This window comes from Sorex araneus, chromosome 7 (genome assembly GCF_027595985.1).
Source record: "Sorex araneus isolate mSorAra2 chromosome 7, mSorAra2.pri, whole genome shotgun sequence".
NCBI classification, from domain to species: Eukaryota; Metazoa; Chordata; class Mammalia; order Eulipotyphla; family Soricidae; genus Sorex; species Sorex araneus.
In genome coordinates this window covers 64,645,165-64,671,153 of record NC_073308.1, presented here as the reverse complement: position 1 = coordinate 64,671,153, position 25,989 = coordinate 64,645,165, and the positions used below count along the sequence as shown (strand labels likewise).

The following is a 25,989-nucleotide window of genomic DNA, read 5'->3' as shown; positions in this document are numbered from 1 at the left end:
AAAGGTGTACGTGATATAACTTATTTAGCCTTCCAGGATATTTAATACTTTTTCAAAGTGGTTCACAAAAAAAGTCTCATCTGGAGAGAAGAAGTCGGGCGTTCCGTGAGAATGCTCCAGACCCGAGACCGGGCCAGCAGCACCGGGGATCCAGACAGAGGAGGCACAGCCGGTACACCTTCTCCAGATGGAGCCCCGGTGACAATGAGCAGCAACTAACACGGCTCCGGGATGCGGTACTGGGACAGCTCCGAACTGTGCAGCCGCTAATGTGGCCACTCGACCTTTTCTGAAAAATGAAAACATACAATATTTTGATGCCATCCAACATGTCTGACTGTTGGAGGAAAACCTCCAAATAATGGTAGTGAGATCCCTGTTGAAAATTGAATGTAATCAAAGTAAGGAAAGAGTAAAGTGAAAAATGTCTACCACACAGGCAGAGGGGGAGTGGGAGGGGGGTAGGCGGGGGTTTGGTGGTGGATCAAATATGAAAACTTTGTAACTGTATCTCAGTGATTCAATAAAAAATAAAATTAAAAAAGAACTCTCATCTGATTCTCACGGTAATGGGTTGGCTTTTATAGGGGAGATATGACTACGATTTTCCCCATTACACAAATGAAAAACCAGAGGCTCGGTAGATGAAATGAGTACGCTGAGAGAAAATGAAGAGTGTATGAAAGCTCCATGCTTTGAGACCTCTCCGTTTCAGCTTTAAAGTGAATCAGGACCCCTAGGGCCAGAGAGAGAGCGTCGACGGGTTGAGGCACTTGCCCTGTATAAGACCAACTCTGGTTTCAACCCCAGTACAGTCCCTTGCGCCGTGCCAGGAGTGATACTTGAGCACAGAGCCAAGAGCACGTCCCGAGCATCACTGTGTACGAACCCCAAACAATAACAACAACAACAACAATCAGGATTCTCCCACCTACGATGAGCAGAAGTGGCTCACTTCTCCGAGTCCACTCAGCATCAGGCACTACAGCGCTGCGAAGGGCTCGGTGGTGTGGCCTGACGGTTACACGGCTACTGTCCCCTTTACCTGAGGCTTCCCGTGGCCACACAGAGGGGAGGGAAGGCGCTTCCCCTTCCCGTGGCGGCTGGTTGTCACTGAAACCTCTTGTTTGCGGCTCCGGGATGTCCTTTTTCATAGAGATGTAAGACAGTCACTTGTTGGATGAAACTTACAAAACGAAGTTCCTTTTGCTTGTCAAGTGCAGATAAAAGGGAGCCAGGGAAGAAACAGTTTAAATGTAAAAGGCACTTTTTTTTGCCTGACTCCTCAACGAGGCTCTTGACAATAAGATGAATAATTAAACGCCCTGAAACTTTGTATGTGCGGCAGGCGGCGCGCAGACCAGTGGCATTTTCACATCAAATTTGTACTGTCTTTAGTCAACCCACCTCATCTGCATTTCTAACACCTGCTTCAGTCAGCTGCGAAGCTGGCCGAGAGCTAGCTGATAGCCTTTTATCTTTACTCTGGCCATCTAACAACCCTCCCCACCCCAAATGCATTAGAGGGCATAATTACTTGGCCTAACAGACACGGGGTGTGATGCACATGGTTTTCTGAGAAGTACTTTCCTCCATAGTAACAAAAGACAATTTTAAAACCTGTAATTAATTAATGGCCGTGCCCTACTGTCTGCATCTACCACATTAAGAGCATCTCTCCTTAGAGCGTTCTGCAAAGAGATGGAAGAATGTTTATCTGTGTCAGGCGCAGAGGAAACTAAAAACTGATATACAATGACCCGCCCCATCTGTAAAGTTCCCAAATCCTCTCTTCTCAGGCCTGTTATTTTAATGTTGCTACCACAACAGTGCTAACCTGGCTGACCTAATTTGACCTCTGCTGAAGCTTTGGGAATGGCCGACACTAAAACATCAGCCAGGCTGTCGGTGGCTCATACAGATGGAAAACGCCAAAGAACTTCATTAGGCAGATGTAAGCAAGGCATGTCGGGGCGGAAGTTCCCTGAGAATTAAAGGAGATGGTGGTTCTTCTCAGCACTCGGGAAAGTTTGAACAAACACTGATCTTTTCAGCTCTTCATTTCATTTAGAATAAAATGGCCATGAAACTGGCCCCCAAAATTCTATTGATTAAATGACAAAACCAATGATTGCTAGTATTTGTTATTTACAAATATGCCTGACACTCTACTAAACAGTTCACACGGGTACTGCCTGTAATGTGAACCACACGGTGCTTGGGTACCCTTGCACTGGGTTTCTATCTGTATGAGACACGGTTTTACCAAATAGCTTCAGGATTTCATCCTTCATCTCCTCCAAGTCCCTTAAACATACTACGTGAGACCAGCAGTTCTCATCCTTATCCTCACCAACCATGGCTTAAGAAATTATAACCCCTCTAGCTGCTTCCTAATCTTCCTTTTCTGCACATTTTATCCATCTCTCTCTCTCTCTCTCACACACACACACACACACACACACACACACACCCCATACATTATGTACCTCTATAACAGATATAGCTATGTGTATACCTATTAGTTACACATTTTTTGGTCCCAAATCTATGTATTTTAGTACTTTTCTGCCCCACTAGACCATAAGCTCCATGAACTGTTGGTCTGTTTTAGACATTTGCACAGCCCCAGTACAGAGATGGAGCTCAAGGAAGCACTTGCTGGACGAATGAACTCAGAGAGTCTAAGTATGTCCACAGGGCAGCTGCCTTAGGAGGGGGGAAAAGAAGGGGGATAGGACGGATCTGGGGAGGAATGCAGCGGGCAGCTCATACATGACCTCGTACATGATACAAAGGACTCTGGTGTGTATGGCAATAAACACTGGAGGGTTTGCAGCAGGAAAATGACATGATCGACTGATTGCTTTCAGGAGGACCCTGGCTGCGAGGTGGGGGAGTGGGATGGGCGAGGCCCACGAGGAGAGGAGGGAATCCGGAGCCACGTCCCACCCTGGAGTTCTTGCAGGTCTGGGTGTGTCTCTACACCCTTGGTATATGCTGGTACAAGAGTATTATTACTCAGTTAAGCACGATCAGAGTTCCAAAGTTCTGAATGGTGTGTCAAAATGTAAACTCTGCCAGCCAATACTTGGAATGGATGCAAAACATCTGCATAGGCAGCCCATAAAGGTTAGGAAAAGCCTCCCTTTCTGAGATCCTTCCAGAGATCCAGGTGGCCGGCAGTGGCTGGGGCGGAGGGGAAAGAAGATAAGTGAGAGAAACATGGGGGCTTTAACCTCCAGCGCTCCCTAAAGGACAAACATTTGTCACCTTGACAGCAAGGTGAAAGGTTTGCAGCCTTTGCAGGCTTCTGAGGACTCTCCCTCTCCCGCCTCCCCGGGGACCTGAGAGTCCTGAACAGACAAAATCAGCAGGCGGATGACAATGACACACTTGAGCCACAGGAAGGGCCAGCGAGGGGGGGAAGAGGTTGAGACCCACATAAACTGAGCCTCAGACTAAAACACCGCGCTGGGGACTTCACCGAGATTGACCAGCCTGCGCTGTCTTTCCTGCAGCTCCACCGGAGGCCGGAGCAACCCACACCGCCAACGATCGCAACGTGCCCAGACGGCGTCCAGCGGAAACAATGTGGACACAACTGCTGGCCTTGGTGAAGGTGAGAGAGGCCACGTTTCAAACACAGTTCAGGTGACGTGTTACAGGTCTAAGCTGCAGGCTGGTAGCCGGTCAAGGGCACGTCCTGAGACTAACCGAATTATGGCCTAGATGGGCACGTGTGACCGCCTGGTTGTTTTACTCATGTTCTTATCTAGGCGTTTTCACTCATCCAGGCCTCTTTTCCTCAATTATTCACAAATCGTGTGTTATATTCTTCTTCTTCATCCGAATGACGGGACTCAACTGCAATGCATATAGTCCTTCATAAATGACTACCAGCCATAAAAAGGGTTTGTAATAATGAAGGACTCATAAAGGACAAAGATATGATTTATCTTTGAAAACAGATACGAAAAACTTCAGGAAAATAATACATATGAAAAATATTGTATAAATTCCATGAGCCAGCCACCTATTTTTTTTTTCAACTCATGTATTTTCTACAATCTAACTTAGAGACCATACAATAGGCCAAATTTAATAGGGCTCTGCTAAGATGTCAATATATTGACAAAAATTAATCAAGTATTTAGCCTTTTAAAAGAAAAATCACTTTTAACTAGGAGCAGAGGTTAATAATTATGCATGCATATACCTATATATATCTTGCATTTCCCTAAAAAGAACATTGCTGTGGCTTAATCGTGAGTAAAGTTACACTGAAATCTCTGGTATGTTGAAGATGGTCCAACCTTGTCTTTATAAAGTCTTCATGTAAATTATACCTTTTGTGCAGAAATTCAACTATGACAAATACTAAAACAGGCCTCCATATATGTATTGCTTGATTTCCCTTTTTGGATGACTATTTTGGATTATAATCACGAATCACGAAACCATGAAATCCCGTTAATCACCAATTTCTCGGGCGGGCTCAGTAACATCTCATTTTGTCCTTTCCCTGAGATCTTAGAAGTCTATCTCGACTCGGCCCTCCTAACGATGTTGCACTGGGGGCTCTTCAGGGTCAGGGGAATGAGATTCAGCTTGTTACTGGATTTTGCATATGAATACACCGTGGGAAGCTTGCAAGGCTGTCCCATGTGGGCAGGAAATTATAATAGATTTCATATATGAGGCAGAAGCATTGCAACTAATAAACAAGGCCTACTAGATAGATTTGTGGATAGGTTATCAATAATAATTTCAAGATTCTTTGATCTCACTCTGGAATGAACATAACCAATTTCTTAAATTCTATCCATTCTCAAGACCCCTCAAGACCCTTCTCAGAACATCTCTTCTAGGACGTTCTCTAATCATCCATATTTCATTTTACAGGCATTTTGCCATACACCCAATTACTATAGAGCAAACTCTCTGAGAAGAGGCTCTTTGCCTGAAGATAGTTTTATAGCCCTCCCAGAACCATTACCTTCAAATATTCAATAAAAGTGACCTTTTCTAATGACAAGAATAACTGGATCTAAGAATATGAATATATTTTTGTGCATGAGTATATGCAAGTATACTCCAAAAAGTTCTTTCACAATTCCAACAAGCACATAAAAATCCTATGAGTAAAGTCATATACATGTATGTCAATATATTGATGTTCTCTTAAAATATATTTTCTAAATGACAATTGTTTTCTAAAATTATAAGTTTCTGGAATCTGAGAGATAGAACAGTGAATAGGGCTCTTACATTGCTCACAGCTTACCAGGGTTCAATTCCTGGCACCCCGTATGGTCCCCTGAGCCCACCAGGAATGATCCCTGAACACAGAGCCAGGGGAATAAACCCTAAACAACTCTGGATGTGTCCCCAAAACAAAACAAAACAAAACAAAAAATTCTAAGTTCCTGACAAGTGAGCTCTTACTACCTTATACCCCAAATAGACTTTTCTTTCCAACTTTATTCCTAGGTCTACTTCATAAGTTATTTGAATTTTGTTCTTTTGCCCTCATCTTTCTGTCATTCTGAAAGAGATACCTATTTCTTCCCAGCCACTGCCAGGTTCAACTTTGACAAACTTAACTCAGAGCATGAAGGAAACCATGACAATCAGGATAATAGTTGTCCTGGTTAAGAGGGGCAAATAATTTTTTGATAAATGACTATCTGGTGTCAGACATTACGATTCTGTAATTCCTTGATTAGACACATAACAGGAAAGACTTTAATCCAAAGTATAATTTAAGAGAGTCTGAGAGAGGATGCAATAAGTAATGCACTTGCTGTGTAAGTGAAGGTCCCCAGACTGACCCCCAGCACTGCACTTGGTGGCCCACACACCCAGTGCCAGGCGTCAGCCCTGAGTCCTAGCCCACAAATTATAGTTTAAAATAGTAAATAGAAGCAGTAGAAAGATCATCAGTAAGGAAGAAAAACAAACACCCAAGGGTGGTTCTTTCAACAGTGGAGACCTCTGTTAGACCAGCACGAGTGCACATTTCTGGAGCAGAGTATCCCAGACTTATCTGGCCTACCATTTTCTTTTCAGAAAAAAAAAAATTAGCATCTACCTTCTTTAAGTGAGCAAGGAGAAAGCTCCCCTCTGATGGCATGTGACACTACTACTGTACCCCCCAATATCATTCCAGCACCCCCGGGGGGTTATGACCACCTGAGGAAGCACTGAGAGAAGGACCTACAGTTTCACAGAGCTAAATTTATTCAAATAATCCAAACTACTTCCAGCGAGGCCTCATGTTTCAAATGCCCATTTCTTCATGAAATAATGATCATAATAAATGATAGCTCGACTCTGGTAAAATAAAGAATTGGAAACACTATGTACTCGCCAAAATTTCATTTGAAATGTGACTGATCAGTGATATCCAAATGTTAGAAAATTAGTCTTGGTCAAGCTACGTGCAAGAAAGAAAGATTAGTCTTATTGAAAATGATCTTTCAAATGGGAAGGGAGCTCAAACAGATTTTTTAAAATTCTAATAGTTCTATGAGAAGTTGTTAAATGCAGAGACAAGAATATGAGTTAAAAATAAAATTAAATTCAGACTTTCCGGCACTTCTAGCTACAGCATTATTCTGTTTTCCAAAGGCCACCTCTTGTATATATGCAATTGTATTATTTTCCTGGTATAGTCAGCATTTCTGAAGGGGAGCTATTTAACAAAATAGCACAGTATCAGAAACAGAAAAAAATATACCATTATAAAAAGCCGAAATTATAAAAAACGTAATTTAACCATTAAAATTGCTATGATTCACACAAGGCTCAACCTTTAAAAACATACTTGTGATCTCGTATAGAAGGGCTTAATGGCCCCTTGGTGAAATACAACAACCTCCACACTCTTTCCTCTAAGGATATTTTTTTGTAGCATTTTCAGTGGTTTTTCATAACAAACAATACAAAATATATTATTTCAGTTCTGCTTTGGGGCAGGGATTGGGGTTCAGGATGGAGACATCCGAAATATGGTGGTGGGAAGGTATAATGGTAGTGGGATTGTGTCTGAATATTAAATGTAATGAAATATTATGAACTACTTTATAAAATTTTAAAAAATTAAACAATAAATAAAATTGCTATGACTGCACTGCTTTTTCTTCCAATATCCGAAATAAACCATCTTCTCAAGATAAACACTATGCATGAAATGCATGAGCCCTTTTTAATAAGCTGCTTAAGTGCTGGCTCTTCAATTGCTGTCTTCACTGTTTCACTGTCGTCCAGTTGCTCATCGATTTGTTCGAGCGGGCACCAGTAACATCCCCATTCGTCCCTGTTATGTTCAGGGTCAGGGGAATGAGGCCTATTATTGTTACTATTTTTGGCATATCGAATATGCCACGGGTAGCTTACCAGGCCTCTGCTGTGTGAGATTCTGCATAGCTGTCTTCCAGGAGCTTTGTTTTATAGTCTCTGGAGCTTGGCCATTGATAAGATTACATGGCACCAGGGGTGGTTTCTGGGTGTGGCTGCCAAACTACTGGAAAACGGGGGATCTGGGTGGAGAAGGCCCAGTCCCGCTGAGATCTCAAAAAATGCTCAGATCGGGACTGGGACTCCTCCACCCAGATCCCCATCTGAGCATTTTTGGAGATCTCAGCCACGGGTCCCACATACCTGGGTTCCTCTGTCGGTTCCTTCATGGATGAGGCTCATCCGAGCATGTGGAGAGTGGCTTTGACCATGGCTGTGGATGGTTTCTGGAGGTTCTTTCGGCTGCCAGGGCTCTGCTTGGGGCGGAAAGGGAAATTCAACCCGCCTCCCTCTGAGGTGCCCCAGTGAAGACAGCCTGGTGCGGGGGCAGGAGAATCTGCCAACTGATGTCTTAGCAATAATAAATCCCAATCTGGCTGAACACATGAGTAGGGGCAACTCCAAATTCCCAGGATTGAAATACTAAGTGGAGCAACTATCTGAAATAAACATACAAAATTGAAGACACAAAAAATAGTAAATGATCTTAACATTAGGGAAAAACAAAATAGTTCATCAAGAAGATAGCTCTCACGACTGTCCAACAGAACGTTCTGCCATGGGGAAAATGTGGACAGCACCCAGCAGCCACTCACGGTCACTGAGTCCCCACAATGGGGTGAGTGTAAGGGAACTGAGAGTTTCGTTGGCTGCTATGGTAACCTTAGAATTCAAACAGCCACACGTGGCTTGAGGCTACTGCACTGGTTAGCAGAGCTACAGAGAAAATACAAAGTGGAAATAGTAGAATCGCTTTCCCAGTCCCTGACCTTCGAAATAAAGAACTACCTCTCCAGTGAAGACATAGAAAACCACTTTAAGGCATCAGCAGGGGGTTGATATCTGCAAGAATCCATTTATGTGATGAAGCAGTGCGATAGGCGCCATGGTAAAGGTACCCAGGAGCAACTCTGAAGAGCACTCACCACAGCGCTGTCTGGGAAAGAAATCCCTGTCCAAAGAGCCCATCCGCTCCCAAGGCCAACGTGTCCTTGCAGGGCAACCAGAAACTCTCGCCTACCCCAGCCCGAGAGCATCAAACATCGCCCTGCCTCTCCTTCCTCTACTTCCGTTCTCATCCTTGTCCACTTCAAGCATCAAAGAGGGTTTTTTTTTTATTGTTGGTGAGACACGGTGACAATCTGCTTTAGAGAACATCAGCAAGACTGGGATTCCACCCCTGTAAGTCCACGCCTGCAAGCCAGACTCAGAGCCAGTTCCTGCATCAGGACTGGAGGACATTTATCAAATATCTGCCACCCATATTCCCGAAAAAGGAGGGGCTCAATATGTTAAAGATGTGGCATGAGTCAAGTAACTGAAGAAAAACCATTAATATTTTTGGAGGCGATTATTAGAGATCTGCTCTGGGATGACATTATGTCAGGAAAAGACTAGAGGTGAGAAAGGAGTTTTCAGACCTTCGAGGCATCGCTGGTGGTTCCCAGCAAAGACCTTTCTAAAGGAACTGCATTATTTTCCCTCTGCCTTGTCAACTAGAAAGGTTCCTCAGTATCACCGGGGCTTTGTTTTATCTACTTTCCCTTTTTCTTTCTACCCTAATAATATATTTTTAAGTCTTTCTAGTGGATCTCAGGGAATGACCTCTCTTTAATTCACCAATGACCCAGTTCTATTTTTCAATTACTTGTATTTTTCATCTCTTCTTTGGGACATTGCAACACTGCTGGAAATTCAGCTCCTACATGGCAGTTTAATTAGATAATCTATTTTTCACATCATTAAAGGATAATCTTTAATGATCAGACACTTGTCTTTAAGGCTGCCAGTACAGCAATTCCCTACAATGGCATAGACTCACAATAATTGTTTATGCTCTCTTTAGAAGGACTGCACTCGTTTGTGGAGTATAGAATAACATCACATGAGGCTGACACCCAAGGACGGGAGATACAAGGGCCAGGAGGATTGCCCCATAGCTGGAAGCCTGCTTCATGAGCGGAGGGGAGAAGGCAGATGGAATAGGGAAGGGGTCACTAAGAAAATGACGGCTGAAGGAATCAGTCGGGATGGGAGATGTTTCCCGAAAGTAGATAATGGACCAAACATGATGACCTCTCAGTGTCTGTGTTACAAGCCATAATGCTCAAAAGTAGAGAGCGAGTATGGGGAATCTTGTCTGCCATGGAGGCTGGGGGAGGGTGGGAAAGGAGGGTTATACCGAGGATATTGGTGGTGGGGAATGTGCACTGGTGGAGGGTTGGGTGTTTGATCATTGTGTGATTGTAACCCAAACATGAAAGCTTGTAACTATCTCACGGTGATTCAATAAAATTAAAAAAAATTGTTTATGATAAATCCTTCATCCCCCTTGGAGAGCCCGGCAAGCTACTGAGAGTATCCCGCCCACATGGCAGAGCCTGGCAAGCTACCTGGGGCATATTCGATATGCCAAAAACAGTAACTGTAACAACAAATACATGTAATAATTAGATTTATTTACCTTATTCATTTATTGGCTTTTTGAGTCATACCAGGCCATGCTCAGGGGTTACTCCTGGCTCTGCACTCAGGAATTACTCCTGGCAATGCTTGGGAGACCATATAAGAAGCTGGGGATCAAACCCAGGTTGGTCACATGAAATGTAAATGCCCTACCCGCTGTGCTATCTGGCCCTAGATTCTTTGTTTAAAACATCATGAAAAAATTTCTGACATTTAAAGCACATTATTTAAATAACAGCATGTGGGTTGGTAACATAGAGATAATGTGCCCTAATCTACTCACAGGAGTCATTATAAGAAGAAAATGTTACCAAAAAACCTAATATGAAATTTAGAGGTGAGAATGAATTTTCATGCCCAATCAAAATCCATACTGTGACTAAATAGCATATAAATCTCCCAGGGCTGAAGCACGAGATATTAAGATTTAAACACCACTTAGAATTATTTTAACATAATGAAAAGATAACAGTGATATTGGGACTTATGTCAAATTAGTTCAACGTATAGTTAAAATTACAATGCATGCTAGGTGTATGTTATACAAAATATTCGCAATCTTAGATATGTGTAGAGGTTGAAATAACATTAATCTGGGGCCAAAGTGATAGTGCAGAATGTAGGGTGTTTGCCTTGCATGTGCTGAACCCAGGTTTGATCTCTGCCACCCCACATGATCCCTGGAGCCTGCAGGAGAGATTCCCGAGTGCAGAACCAGAAAAAGTCCTGGGCACCACAGGTGTGGCCCCAAAACAAACAAACAAACAGATAAATAACATTCATTGAATGACTTCTAGTTATCCATTTAACAAATATTTTTAAGTGCTTACCATGTACCAGTACTTCAGGAGCTACATCGGATAGAACCATTGAACTTAAGCAAAACAAGCCAACAGTTGCCTTTGCAGCCTCCACTGAACAAAAGGGAAATAAACAATGAACATAGTAAACAAAATACAGCAGAATGACAGGAAGTGTTAGAATAGGAGAGGTCAGAATTTTAACCATACTGTTCCTTTACAATTTAGATAAAAAGTCATCCAAAGAGCAAAATAACCATAAAAGAAGGCTGGAAAAAGGAGAGAAGGAGAGAAGGGAGAGAAGGCTTTAAAGGAGAGAAGGGAGTTGGAGAGATGGGCAGGATATGGGAAGGACGAGACTCTTGTAAGCAAGGAGGCGGGAATGAGGGAGAAAGACCCTCAAGCATTAGAGAACAGGAGAAGAGTGAATCAACCATTAGTAAGGGAATGAGGAAGGACACCAGAGAGAGCAAGGCTGGGCTCCTGACCAGGAGGAGCCCCAAGTGGTCAATATGGCGGTGGCCCAGTAAGAGAGAGTAAAGACCGTGTGGCAGAGGAATGACATATCAAAGCAGCATTGAAATACCGTTTATCTCACACAACATATGGAACGGTGAGAGAGGACAGTACATGCGTGGCTCTTGGAAACTACCATGAGGCACAGCGATAGTAAGAAATAAGTTTTATCCTAAACTGATGGATGGAAAGATTAACATAAGTTTTCAAGAAATATTTTGGGAACTAATTACTTACAAGAGAGTTATCTGTGTGTGGGAAAAAGATACTGACCGCTTGGCCAAGATACTACCATGAAACTGCTATAAAGCATGACTATAAACTCAGCAGAAACTTCTAATTCTTTGCTCTGTCTATTAGAAACATTACAGGAAGAGCAATCAAGGAAAAGTAGATACCCTGTCCTAGAGAAAGAGGAAAAATGTGGATGGCGTAAATTCAGATATAAACATCATTAAGTATGAAAATATGAATTGGCATTTCTCTCCTGAACCTGGAGCACTGTGATGTTTTGACTTCAATTTCAAAGATACTCTTTTTAAGTCCACTCTGAGATTCTGCTCCCAACACTCACTCTCTCTCTCTTCTCTCCTCTCTCTCTCTCTCTCTCTCTTTCTCTCTCTCTCTCTTCTCTCCCCCAGTAGAACCTGTTTATGAAAGTTAAAATCAAATTGATGAAAGTTTTTTTAATTAATTACTCCAAACGTTCTGTTATTAGAAACTATTAAGAGAGCAATTCTCTTTATTCCATAACCCTCCATGTGAAAAACCATCTTACAGTTAATCTGTGTAAATATTTGCAAATTAAATGAATACAGTTCAAAATGAGGTTTCCGTCATTTCTGATCAGTCTTCTATGTACACCTCTATACTACATTTTGAACAAATAATTCTATTTTAAATAATTATATTAATGTCATGGGTAATATCCCAAGATAGACAGACAATTTTTAACACTCATGAATACTGATCTAATTGTTTACAGGGACAGGCATATATGTCACATGTGCACAGGACTTAGGGGGAAAAAGTAGGGAGAGCAAAAGCAAAAACTGACATCTTTAGCCAGTGATTCCATAATCACTGGTATCATTGTGAAGTACTTTTAAAATCATGGGATGCTTTGATATATACTAACTATGCATTTACTATAAAACTAAACAAAAATTAACATGCACACACATTTTATCCATCATTGCCACTAGGGAAGACCTTTATAAATATATAGTCTACGGAAAAATGAATTAAGAAAAACATAATACATTTGACTGACATGAAAATTTTAATTTTTTATAGCCATACCGAAGTGAAGTGATGAACCCTAATTAATCTTGTGCTAATGTTAACTCAAAATGGATCACAGATCATACAAATGTTCGCAATCATCTAATTTCTTAATAGTCTAAAATTGCAAATGACCCAAATATTTAGCAACAAAAAATGCAGAAAAACAGAAATACTACTCAGCAGAGAAAAGAACTAACTACTGATAAGCCCAGAATGGATGAATATACAATTATGATACCAAGTGAAAGGAACCCAAATGGAAGCACAGTTCATAGGGATGTGGGGAAGTGGTCGGGTGAAGATCTCACATGTGTGAGATTCTGGCTTCACTCATACCAGGATTTTATTTTATGTGCAGTACGTAGCACTGTCGTAGCACTGTTCATCGATTTGCTCGAGCGGGCACCAGTAACGTCTCCATTGTGAGACTTGTTGTTACTGTTTTTGGCATATCAAATACAACACGGGGAGCTTGCCAGGCTCTGCTGTGCGGGCAGGAGACTCTCGGTAGCTTGCTGGGCTCTCCGAGAGGGATGGAGGAATCAAACCCGGGTGGGCCTCATGCAAGGCAAACGCCCTACCCGCTGTGCTAGTATAGCTAGGAAAATTAACCTGTCTCAATGTAAATCAGAAAATCCTTGCTTGGAACAGGGATGGTGGCTAAAGACAAAAAGGTACAGAGTGAAATAACAAACAGGTACTCTGAGCGTGGGTGGCCATGGCGCTCTCCCCACAGGGAAGGGTCTGAGCATGAACGAGGTTCTCTCTGGTCCCAAGAATCCATCCCCAATGTTTCTACAGTTGATGCCTCCTGCGCTTCCCTTCTTTCCACGGGCACAGGCTTCTCGTGAAACGGCAGTGAGGTGGGCGCTGACAGAACATGGCAACAACTTTTTTTTTAAATTTTTTTTTCTTTTTGGGTCACACCCAGCAATGCTCAGGGGTTACTCCTGGCTCATGCACTCAGGAATCACTCCTGGCGGTGCTGGGGAGACCATATGGGATGCCAGAGATCGAACCCAGGTCGGCAGCGTGCAAGGCAAATGCCCTACCCGCTGTGCTATCGCTCTGGCCCCAACATGGCCACAACTTAAGATTGCTCATTCCCTCCCTCCTCGTGCCAGGATCCGATCATCGGGGACATGGTGTCCCAATCTTTAGAGTCTTTCGTGCAGATGAAGACAAGAACCTTGATGGCCTCTCCACACATGGAACCCCAGATCCCCCCAATATCAGCTTCATAAATCAACCAATCACGGCAAATTTATGGCGTGGAGAAATGGAAGCAGAGAAACGAGAGCTCCCTCCCACCCCACCACCAGTCAGCAGTGAATCGTTCCAGGTCTGAATCGGTTGGATTCAAACTTAAGGAAATTGAGTCTTGTTTTAACCCACTATTAGCATCATGTCTCTGAGGAAGCCCTTTGCAAATAGCCTGCCCCTCCTCATTTTTTATTTATTTATTTTCACCTAAATGGGTATAGGAACAAGTATGTTCTCAGTTTGGGAATGATGACATTTTAAAAATTAATAGAAATAAAAATGAAAGTACGTGGCATTTGTTAAAGGGTAATAAAATAACTTCAGTCAATTGGCTAGTTCTACACCAGTAGATTTCTTTAAATAGTAATGAAATCATTGCTTTAAAAAAAATCCATCATTATTAAAATAATAATAAAAAAAAAAGTTGCCTCAGCCTCCACCAAAATTAGATTTGTAAGTTGCTGGTCATTCCTATAATTAAATCTATGTCACAAATTTGCAAGAAAAATGGTCACCGTGACTAATGCATTTACTTGCTCCCTAAGTCCTGTCAGATGGCTACAGCACTCTGCTTCAACAACGGAGCTGGGAAGGGTTCTATACATTTTTATTAAGTCACAAAGACCATGTCGCATTCACGGGACTGCAAGACAGGAGTTTGCGTTAGCAACAATCCACATGCTGTGATCGCTGATGCTTCTTCCAGAGACCCTGATTTAGGACGGTGGAGGCTCAATTGGCTTCCCCAAGCGGTTTTATTTTTTTGAAGAACAGTCATTTTTATTTAGGGAATATGAGGAGGGAGGGAGGGGAAGAGGGTGGAAGAAACGCATTCGAAAGAGAACCTGGGCTTCTCCTGAGGAATGAGAGCAGAGGGGATCCCACAGAGCGAAAGAAAGGAATCCCACGCCTGAGTTGAGATGGTGGTGACCACAGAATGGGGATACACCCCCACATGATTGCATTCCACTGCACTTTCGGGGTTTGGGTCACACCCAGCGGTGCTTCAGGCTTCCTCCTGGCTCTGTGCTAAGGGATCATGGCTGTGCAGTGCCCGGGTCAGCCATGTGCATGCCAACCTTAAGCCCTGATTATCTCTCCACCCCAGCGCCCCCAAACGGTTCTCCTCTGAGTGACAGAGAATGGCAGCGCTCCAAGTGAAGACCACACTTCCCGGTGTGAAGGGCCCCCAAAGTGACAGAGGACACAGGGACTGAGTCTCAGACCTCAGATAGTCCTGCAGACAACAGGACAGAGCAGCTCTGTCTGGTTCTGACTGGCGCTGCCTCCCCTTTATCACCCGGGGAGCAGGTGAGCTGCCCGTGAGATCGGCTCCCCTCCCTCTGAGTTCATTTCCGCTGCCCTTGAGCCAAGACAACATTGGCGTCTGTGTAGACATAAACGTCCATGCGGGGAGCACGGGGCATTGAATGTGGGCTCTCCTCTCTTCCCTCTTCCCGAATTCCTTTCTGGTGACTTGCTCACTCATTTGTGTGTCTGCTTCAGTGTCTGGAGAAGTGCCCCGAAGCACAAGCACCGATTCTATGCGCAATAATTTGATTTTCTATTTTCTTGTTCTATGCCCCACTGCCGGTTTTATTCATGTGTCTGTTTTATGGTTTGGGGCGGGGGGTTAAGGTTTTTCTGGGGGGCGGGGGAAACAACCAGTTGTGCTCAGGGCTGACTCCTGGCTCTCTGCTCAGAGATCACCCCTGGCCATGATTGATTGGGGGGCCAAATGGGATGCCAGGGGTAGAACGTGGGTTGTCTGCACCTGTAGGGCAAACCCCCTCCCCACTGTACTGCTCCAGCCCCTAGTTCTGACTTTCAGAAGCAGTTTCCCAGCTTCTCAGAAGCAACCGAGTCAATGTCTTTCCTCCCTGATCACCCCAAGTGTGTCTTGAGTATATTTCTGAGCAAGAAAAGAGATTAAAAGGAGATGGCAAGCAAATCCCAAGTTAACAAAACATATCACTTGTTTGTGGGTTTTTTCCTCCCGTAGAGCTTGTATGACAGGAGGAGGCAAAGTCAAGGATGGAGCAGCTGTGAGTACGAACACTGGCTGGTCCTCCAGGTCAAGACAGGGTTCCTTTCAAACCCGGGCCCGGCACAAAAAGAAACCAAAATTACTCATTTTAGTAATGAGTCCATCTGCGATGGTTCCAGGAGGACTTTTCTTTACTTGGGGCCACAACAGGCAGTGCTCAGGGCTAGATCCTGCTCAGGATGGTGTCAGGGACTGAATCCAGGTGGGTCCTCTGCAAGGCAAGCACTCTGCCTGCTGTGCCCTCCGACCCCGCAGAAGACCACTTGAACACCATTTCTCAATATTTTCAATTAAAAAAAAAAACCCGAAAATCAACAGTGACCCTCACAGATCCTTTAGACTGTGAATCATTTGTTCGTTCACAAATATGGCTCAATGCTGTTTGTAACCCCACCGCTGCTTCACATATTCCTATTTATGATGGCATGAGCCACTGTAACATAGTTCCTAGGCGCTCGATTTGGTCTGATCAATTTTATTCACTCACCCAGGTTGAGTGGCCAGGAATGACTGTGGTCAGGAGGTAGCGGCTGGGGCACAAGCCCAGCCCTTATCCTCCCTGGGTCGGATCCCCTGCACTGTATGGTCCCTGAGCATCGCCAGGTGCAGCTCCAGAACCCACAAACACAAGCCCCAGAAGCAAGACATCCCTGAGCCCTTGCACTGAGCCGCCTAGGCCAAGGGTTGCTATGGGAACCCCCAGGCCTTCCTTGTAACTGGAGGCAACCTTGACCCTGTCCCAATTTGTAAAACAAGATTAGGCATCACCAACAACAATAAATTGAAATAAAATAACAACACCTCGGCCTATCTTGTTGTTACAACATTTGATCTTTACCTTTTAAACTTAGACCTGTAATGGTTTTTTAAAAATTTTTATTATATCACCATGTGGAAAGTTACAAAGTTTTCAGGTTTATGTCTCAGTTATACAATATTCAAACACCACCCCTTCACCAGTGCCCATATTCCACCACCAAAATCCCCAGTATACCCCCCCCCGCCCCCTGACCTGTAATTTTTGACATTCAAAGTCTTCCTTTCAAACTTTGACCTGTGGAGTTTTTGAAGCTTGAAAACACGCCTGAAATGTCTCCTGATCAAAAATGCTAACGGCCTAACAAATCAGGTGATTAAAGGGCTTTTGTGTTTGGTTTTGGTTTTTTGGGTTTTTTTTTTTTTGGTTTTGGGTGACACCCACAGCTCAGAGGTTATTCCTGGCTCTGTGCTCAGATCTTACTCCTGGCAATGCTCGAGGGGCCATAACGGATGCCAGGGATCAAACTTGGTTGGGCAGTGTGCAAGGCCAGCATCCTCCCCGTTGTACTATCTCTCAACCCCCAAATTCTATTTTTTTTCCTCAATACAAAGTTGCTTTGAAAAAAAAAGTTGAGTATTTTATAAAGTAGTTTTCAACTGAAAATTTTTAAAAAGTTGTCAATATCTATTTTTTGTAAATCTTCCAAAGAAGCAATGTGTGAGATAGTTAAACACGAACCCTATGACCTTACAAAAAGAGATAGATATTTTAGATATGTAATTTGATAACATTTTAGTTATTCAGATTGTTTGACTCTAATTTTATTAAAATCTCATGGAGCGGGAAATCTCCAAGCACTTATTATGCTCCACAATTATTATAAACCAAACAATTTAAATGAGAAGAGGAGATAATGACATTAACTTCTTAACTTAAAGCCCTCTGTGGCATGATTTAAAAATATTCTCATGGTTGGAAATTTATGTAAATTGAATTCATCTATCATTGGTTATTACCAGTCGGCTCCATGTTTTAAAAAAATGTTTTCTGTAACAATTAGTTCTTTAAAACACTGTGTTTTAATTAGACCTGGGACATTATTAAACTAGCTATAAATATGTGAGCTATTTTATTTGGTATGCCCAGATGTCTGAAAATCAACAGGAATACCCTCAGAGTTCTTTCTTCAGAAGTTCTTCCTCCCAAATCCCTTTTCACTCACAGTTTTAATAGAATCTTAAGTAAGTACCCTTTTTCAGAGTCCATTATAAAAATATAAAAAAAAAAGTCCCTCATGTCAGAGAATAATGAGTCAATCCATATATTTTGGAAGTCAAGGGGTTTATCTCAGAGGATAAACAGTTAGTGATAACCATTTTCTTCCTTTCTTTTTTTTTATTTTTTTTCTGTTTTTTTTGGGTCACACCAGTGATGCTCAGGGGTTACTCCTGGCTTTGCACTCAGGAATTACTTCTGGTGGTGCTTGGGGGACCATATGGGATACTGGGAATTGAACCCAGGTCAGCCGTGTACAAGGCAAACACCCTACCCGCTGTATTATTGCTCCAGTCCCAACCATTTTCTTTAGATGTCCACAATCACAAGAAAAATATTCTTGACAGAGTTTGGACAAAACCTAGGTGTTATTTCTACTACATCATACAAGCATATATAAATGATCTTATTTATGGAATATATAAATAATTAAAAATATAATTAATCCTCACTGCATTATATGTTTAAGTGCTATGATTACCCCCAATAAATATTTTATGCAGATTATATGGGTTAAGCGCATTCTCTTAAAACTGTATGGATTCAACCCAGACAAACTAACTTTGGAAAACAAACTTTTTCCCAGAACCCTAAGTTTAAGAGTAGGTGAATATTTTCCATTTATAAAGAAAACTCTTCTAAAACTCTAAGAAGTGTCATTCCCCTTTGAGAATACCAAAATCAAATCAAAGACTGTCATTTGGGAATTTCCTCCTCAAAAACAAGTGCTCTTCTCTTTATAATAGCCAGAATCTGGGAAAAACCCGAGTGCCTGAGAACAGATGACTGGCTAAAGAAACGTTGGTACATCTACACAATGGAATACTATGCAGCTGTTAGAAAAGATGAAGTCCCAAAATTTAGGTGGATCAACATGGAAAGTATCATGTTAAGTGAAATGAGTCAGAAAGAGAGGGACAGACATAGAAAGACTGCACTCATTTGTGGAATATAAAATAACAAAATGGAAGACTAACACCCAAGAATAGTAGAGATAAGTACCAGGAGGATTACTCCACAGCTTAGAAGCCGGCCTCGCATGCTGGGGGAAAAGGCAGCTGAGATAGAGAAGTAGTGATAGGAGACCCCGCTCGGGATGGGAGATGCGGCCTGAAGGTAGACTGTAGACCGAACATGATGGCCACACAATACTTCTATTGCAAACCACAACACCCAAAAGGAGAGAGAAAGCAAAAGAGAATGCCCTGCCGCAGAGGCAGATGGAGTGGAGGGGGCCGGGTGGGGGTGGTGGGAGGGATTCTGGGACCATTGGTGGTGGAGGATGGGCACTGGTGGAGGGATGGGTACTTGACCATTGTATGACTGAAATGCAAACACAAAAGTTTGTCAGTCTTTAACTGTACCTCACGGTGATTCACTAATAAAAAATTAAAAACAAACAAACAAACAAACAAGTACTCTTCCCAAGTTCAATGCAAGCAACAGCTCCTCCCTAAAATCTTTGCATAACAGTCCAGGTGGATCTCTCTCCAAATTCTTGACAATGGTAGCACACACAGAAAGTTCCAGCTGCTTCTTAATAATCATTCTCTTGTCATACGCCCCAGTCTCTCCAGTAGGTAGATATGACCCAATGACTAAGTTTTGCAACAAAATATTATTGCAAAGATGGTAGTGGCATGCCAGAGGTCCTATGTAAAGGAAGATGAGACCTTTAGGTGCAGTCTTTTGCCCCCTTGAAATTAAAGGTCTTGCTCTCCAGGCACCTTTTTTTTTTTTGGCCAGAATGCCAGCAGCCATCCAGCACCATGAGGAAGAGATTGTACGCTGTGGGAGATGGAAGAGAAAGAGGCATCCTGACCCTCGGTGGCACCACACTTGAACAGTTGCCCACCAGGTTTCACATACCAGAGAATAAATCTTTGTCTTGTATAAGCCACCTCTATTTGGCTGAAGGGTTCTTCCCCCCTACCCCCGCCCTGTTAAATAAGCTGAATCTAATTCTAACTGATTCAGTTCAGACTCATACATATTTCATGATCCAGGATCCGCTGTAATTATGGGAAGGAAAAAAAAAAAAGACATCAAATCATTTCTCTTATCACCCTGAAACAAAACATCTCCAATCATAACTTCCACTTGCAAACCTTGTCTGGACATTTCCAACTTTGTAACGGAAAGAGGGGAAGGAAAAAGGGACATTTCTGCCCCTCCGTCATTGCTCAATTCTTTCTCTCTCTTCTCTCCTAGTTGGGCCCCACCCTACCTAAAGGTCCCAGCTCAGCAAGATTGTCCCTGCCCAGCCTGTGAGGTCAGAGGTTATACTACCTGAGTCGACTGACAAAAGTGTTATCAATGGGTAACACCTTTGTCTTGACTGGACTCTGGCTGGAGAGTTGGGGCCTAAGGCACTGGCCTTGCCTCTTTGACTCTTGCAGAGTGGGGCTCGTACCATATTTTCTTTGCACTTTCCACAGCTAGGAGAAAGACCTGCCTCTGTGTTGGAGGAGATTAAGTAATACTATTGATGGAGTGACTAGACCAAGAGAAAGGATGAGGGGGAAAAGAAAAGACCAGGAAGGTTGAAAATGCACAATTTCTTAGAAGGGAAAAAGGCACTTCAAAAAATCCCAAACAACCCCCAGAACAAGCTTGACTTCATTCGAGCTCACTGAAGAATTGGACCCAGCAAGAAATGCTGTGATAAGTCTATTATTCACGCAGCCTGCACAGAGCTCAATCTATACTTAGTGAACCTACCCTCCAATTAACACACCACGTATTTTGCTTCAGTTACTGGGATAAGTGCCTCAACCCTATTTCTCAATTACCCTTGATACCGTATTTTCTCTCCCAAAGAAATCTGACTTAGGGAATGAGGATCACAAAGTAGCTGCGGATGATCCCAGACCATCCCCCAAGGTGGCCTCTAGGGGGACAAAATTGTGCAGATATTTGGTCAAGTAAGAGAACAGAGGAAAACAATTCTTGAAAATAGTTTTAAAAGGGATTTAACACAATATTACTGAGTTTTAATGAGCTCGAGAGATATTTTCATCAGACCACAAAGCTTTTCTTCTCAATAATAATAATAAAATTCCAGGAATAACACTACTATTTCTTTATAAATAAGAAATACTCTAAGCATATATTTTGCAAAAGCCACATCATTAAAAACTTAGTGACAATAAAACATTCAAAGTTGTACGGTTATACAGAGATTTAACACTATGTAATAATATGCTTAAAAGCTTCAACCACACTTAAAGTGAATGCAATAATCAATGTATAAATAGGAATAATTGATATTTTACCTAGGTTAATAAATAGGCAATTGTATTCACAACTATTTGTAAATAAGTGTAGTATTATTACTAAGTAATATCCCTAAAATTACAATATTCTAATTTATTTTCACAAATTTAATAAATTTGGGGATATAAATGAAAATATTCAGGTAACAGAGATCTCTGTTTCTCATTCTTTCCTAACACAAATCAAGACTTCATTACATCATCCACTTAAAAATAATATTACTCATAGGATTTCTAAACTTAAAAAATGTTTATAGACAATCTATAATTTAAATATGAAAAATAAATTTCTTGTGAATCACTCATAATCTCCTCATTTTCATTTGTTTCCACACAGATTTCTCCAAAGTATTTACAACAGTCACTTCTTTGAGAGTGAAATGAACAAAATAAATGACACGTCAACAAGTAAATTAGCATTCTGCCCTGACCATCTGGGTCTTGTTTCCTTCCGAAATCCTCAGTTCCGTGATACAAAATAATAATCATCTAAAAGACCTCATTAAATGATCGATATATTGACATAACCTCTATAAGGAGACATGTAGGGTTTTAATTGATTCTTTGAATCCATTAAATGGAATATTAAACTCAAGTCTCCAAATTATAGTGTAAGGAACATTTCCTTTATTAACTAATTTCTTCAGGGCATGGAAGATGGCACATGAAAACATTCACATACTTTTACATTTAACCAAATAATTAAAAAGTTCCATTTCCATACTTTTTCACTATGGAAACAACATCATAACGGCAGTTTTAATAGACAAGTTAAAACCATGTTTACTTACCAAAAAACTTCCGAAGGCGGAATTAAATATTGCAGCTGCCTACAGAGAAAATAAATGAGGGGAAAACACTCACTGAAAGTAAATAGGAAAAAGAAAACCAAAGATTATCATTCTCCCATTCCCTACCACCCCTAAAACATTGACTCTATAAAGGAAAGTGAGTCCCTGCTTCCAAAAATTGTCAGTGGCCTGTACTTAACTAAGACAGACAAGCTGAAGCTTAAAATTCATAACTAATGGGTCTTAATAGCCAGCAGAAAAGACGTCATGACATGCTTTGAACCTTCATGGCAGGACCAAAGAATCATCACGGAGAGGGATTCAAGCCCTGCTGCTTATGAACTCTGCTACTAAACTTCAAAACGATCAAATTTATTCATCTAAAGCATCTGGGCTGCTAAGGAGAGGAGCAGCAGAACCGGAAAGCAAACATTTACTTCCTTCACAGGGAAGAGGAGAGAACCATTCTTCCCCGACGGCACACAGGAATGATAAGGAAACCCCGTGAAGACCTTGGGCATTTTGGCTAAATCTTTACTTCTGAAACAGGAACAGGCAGGGAAAAACTTCCACCGGACGTTCGCAATTCAAAGAGGCATGGCGCTTACCTAAAGATCCAGGGAACACGGGGGGCAGACAGAACTAGAGCGCTTAAAGGAATCACTCTAGTCCATGAAGCTCTACCTGGATCCCGAAGCTTCTCGCAGGATCCAGAAAGCATTAAAAATGTGCATGAGATCCAATTCGATGACAGAAAAAGGAGAAAAAGGGAAAATAATGAGCAGAGGGATAAGAGAGAGAGAAGGAGAGAGAAAGAGAGAGAGAGAGAGAGAGAGAGAGAGAGAGAGAGAGAGAGAGGAGGGCAAGAGGAAAACCTATTGACCGTTCCTGTCGGTCCAGAGCAGAATTAAATTAATCATCATGGACATGAGTTGCCATGTCAGAGCGAGAAGAGGATGTCAGTGTAGCAAGTTGGAACAAAGTCCACAGCCCAGCTAAGAGCAGGAGCTGCCTTCGGAGCCTTCTGCGGAGAGAGTGCATAGATAATGAGCTCCCTGGCTCCAGAGAGCTGAGCTCCCACTCAAGTTCATAATTAATTCAAAGCTCTGATAATTTCATTAGATTTCTCCTTGGCTGGCCCTATCAATAAAAGATGGCACTGGACCAAAGCTCCTCTGTGGGCAAGAAAATAAATAAATAAATAGCCACAGGAACGGGCACAGACGAGGGGAACCTTTGCTTTCCGAGGGAGACAACGGCATATGGTGCTCCCTGTACCGTAGGGGTAGGGGCGGGGGCGGGGAAGACTCAGCTAAATAAAACATCGCGGAGGACAACTGCAAACTCTAGCAACATATTTAACGCATCTTCCTGGAGTTCAGTGACGGAAATGTAACACATCTTCCTGGAATTCCACCCCATCGGGAGAAAAGTTTGAGTAAAATAGCACAAATAAATCAACTCTGGTGAGACCAACAGGGGTGGTTCTGTCTTCTAAATGACTAAATGCACCGTCCTCGGCAACAATACTTATTTCCAGAGGTTGGAGAGAAACTACAGGAAGTAAGGCGCTGGGCTTGGACAGGGTGGCTCCAGGTTCTATCCTCAGCATCACATATGGTTCCCCCAAGAACCACAAGGGGTCATTCCTGAGCACCAAGCCAGGAATTGCCCCTGAGCATTGATGTGGGGGGGTCCCAGTTCCCCAGAATGGTGCTTATTTCCAGACCCTGGCTGGAGTCTTAAATGTACTGATCTTCCTCTTTGGTAAAGGAATGCGGGCACCCCCTTTGTGAGGTCCTCTCCTTCAAATTTGCTTGGAACAAACAGGAATTCACTAAAATTAATAAGGAAGAGGAAGAAACACCTAAAACCATTCCTCAGAACAAATCATCCCATTCCTAGTCCACTCTCACTCTTCATCCAAACACAAGCTGTGCCTTTCGTGTTTAGCAGTGCTCCTGCACTCTGTCACAGAATAGTGACAGTGATGGAATTTCTTAGGGACCCACGATGGACCCTGCAGATTAGCTAGTTATGTCCAGGACAGTGGTGATGGATGTGAACTCACCCACTGAGCCCTCTTGTACGGTGAACTCTTACAATTATGCGTGAAATGGCTCATGGGGGTCCTGGGTGCAGAGTGGGCTGTGAAATGATCTACCTGGAAATTCCCCAAAGTAACAAATATATACCAAGCAGGAAAGCCTTACTTCCGACAAACCAGGGAAACGGTGTGCTGAAGAAGCGTGGGAAATGAGGCACTAACCCCCAATCCTGAAGAGCAACAGACAAGGAGGCTAATGATCAGCTCAACTCTGCCGTTGTGGCTTATGAGCTAACTACATTTTCCAAGTTCTAGAGACTATTTCACCAATATGGAAAGGCATGTTCTCTGACTTAGGAGGAACTGACAACATGGTATGCCAGGCCCCCAAGAGCAGGTCTTGGCCCACTTCATTTCCTGCCTTGGATTTTCTATTCTGACAACTCTAAACTAGTAGTGCTCCCCAAACCCATAGGCCTGTCCTCACCACTCTGCTAGAATGCCCTTCTTTCTTCCCTACCTTAGGAATTCCAATTTCTCTTAGTCACTCAGGTTGGCTATCATATGTTCATTCATTCTGGAGAAGCTACCAATCACCTCCTAAACACAACACACACACACACACACACACACACACACACACACACACACACACCCCTAGATGGTTTTAGTGTGTCCATCCCTTCTGCCAAAACACCCTAAGAACATCTCTGCTGTGACACTTGTCACCGTATTAAAATGGCCTGTGTATAAATGTACATACCTCCCTGTTCCTCTGCAGACTAAAGTCCTCAAAAAATAAAATAGAATAAAAGGAATCTGACGAAGTTCATCGTAAGCACCTACATGTTTGTTAACTCCAGAAATTAGAATTTCCGTAAATACCTAAAGTCTCCACTGCTAAGTAAGTCTCTGTGTTAGGCAGAGTTCAAGGACTTCAAGACTCATGGGACTGGATCCGACCTGGAACCAGATTCGGACCCATCGCCTCTCATCTCTTTCTCTATGTATCTTGTCTACTTCCCTTAAGTGCCTCCACTTTTCCATTCTCATACAGCTACATAATGATAAACATGCTTCAAATAAATAATGCTTTATATTCACCACGGCTCACCATGGCTACAGGGTTCAGTAAGTAAAACCTAGGTTTACCATGGATGATTCTGCCACCATTTAAAACCAGGAGGATTTGCATAAGCAGGCTAAGATACCTGAAGATTCAAAATAGTGCGTTTACTCCTGAACTTCTGTAGTACTGTAAACCAAAGGCAAATTGATAAAAATTGTATTTGAAATGAGACTAGAACCCAAGAAGTGTGTATGGTTTATCTAACTTGTTTGTTTGTTTTGAGCTATCTCCCTGGCCTCACCAAGCACTAATCCAACATCAGGTGAACATTCTAACATTTACCTCCACTGCCATGTTGCTGGACTGGAGCGATAGCACAGCGGGTAGGGGCGTTTGCCTTTCATGTGGCCGACCCGGGTTCGATTCCTCCGTCCCTCTTGGAGAGCCCGGCAAGCCACCAGGAGTATCCCGATTGCACGGCAGGGCCTGGCAAGCTCACCGTGGCATATTTGATATGCCAAAAACAGTAACAAGTCTCACAATGGAGACAGTACTGGTGCCCACTCGATGAACAATGGGACGACAGTGCTACAGTGCTACAGTGCCATGTTGCTGACCCCTCAGACGTACGGTGCAGTCCCACTGCTCTTTCCCTTTCAGTTGCCTACAGGAAGTCAGCTGTCCCCTGGGCTTCCAACCTATCATGGTTTCTGCTGGTTCAAAAATGACACAATGTGGGGCTGGAGCAATAGCACAGTGGGTAGGGAGTTCGCCTTGCACGCGGCCGACCCAGGTTCGATTCCTGGCGTCCCATATGGTCCCCGGGGAACCACCAGGCGCATTCCCTGAGTGCAGAGCCAGGCAATAACTCC

At 42.8% G+C, this 25,989-nt stretch overlaps 1 protein-coding gene across 2 annotated transcripts in view; it reads right to left on the bottom strand.

The window, feature by feature from the left end:
* Window positions 1–25,989, bottom strand: part of SLC10A7 (solute carrier family 10 member 7) — a 202,711-nt gene that overhangs the window by 113,699 nt on the left and 63,023 nt on the right. The window contains exon 5 of one of the 2 annotated variants that reach the window (XM_004606192.2): window positions 22,002–22,040. The exons of the other annotated variant lie outside the window; for it this stretch is intronic. Coding sequence (XP_004606249.1) covers window positions 22,002–22,040 — 39 coding nt within the window. The remainder of the gene's footprint in view (window positions 1–22,001; window positions 22,041–25,989) is intronic. 2 annotated transcript variants of the gene reach the window in all.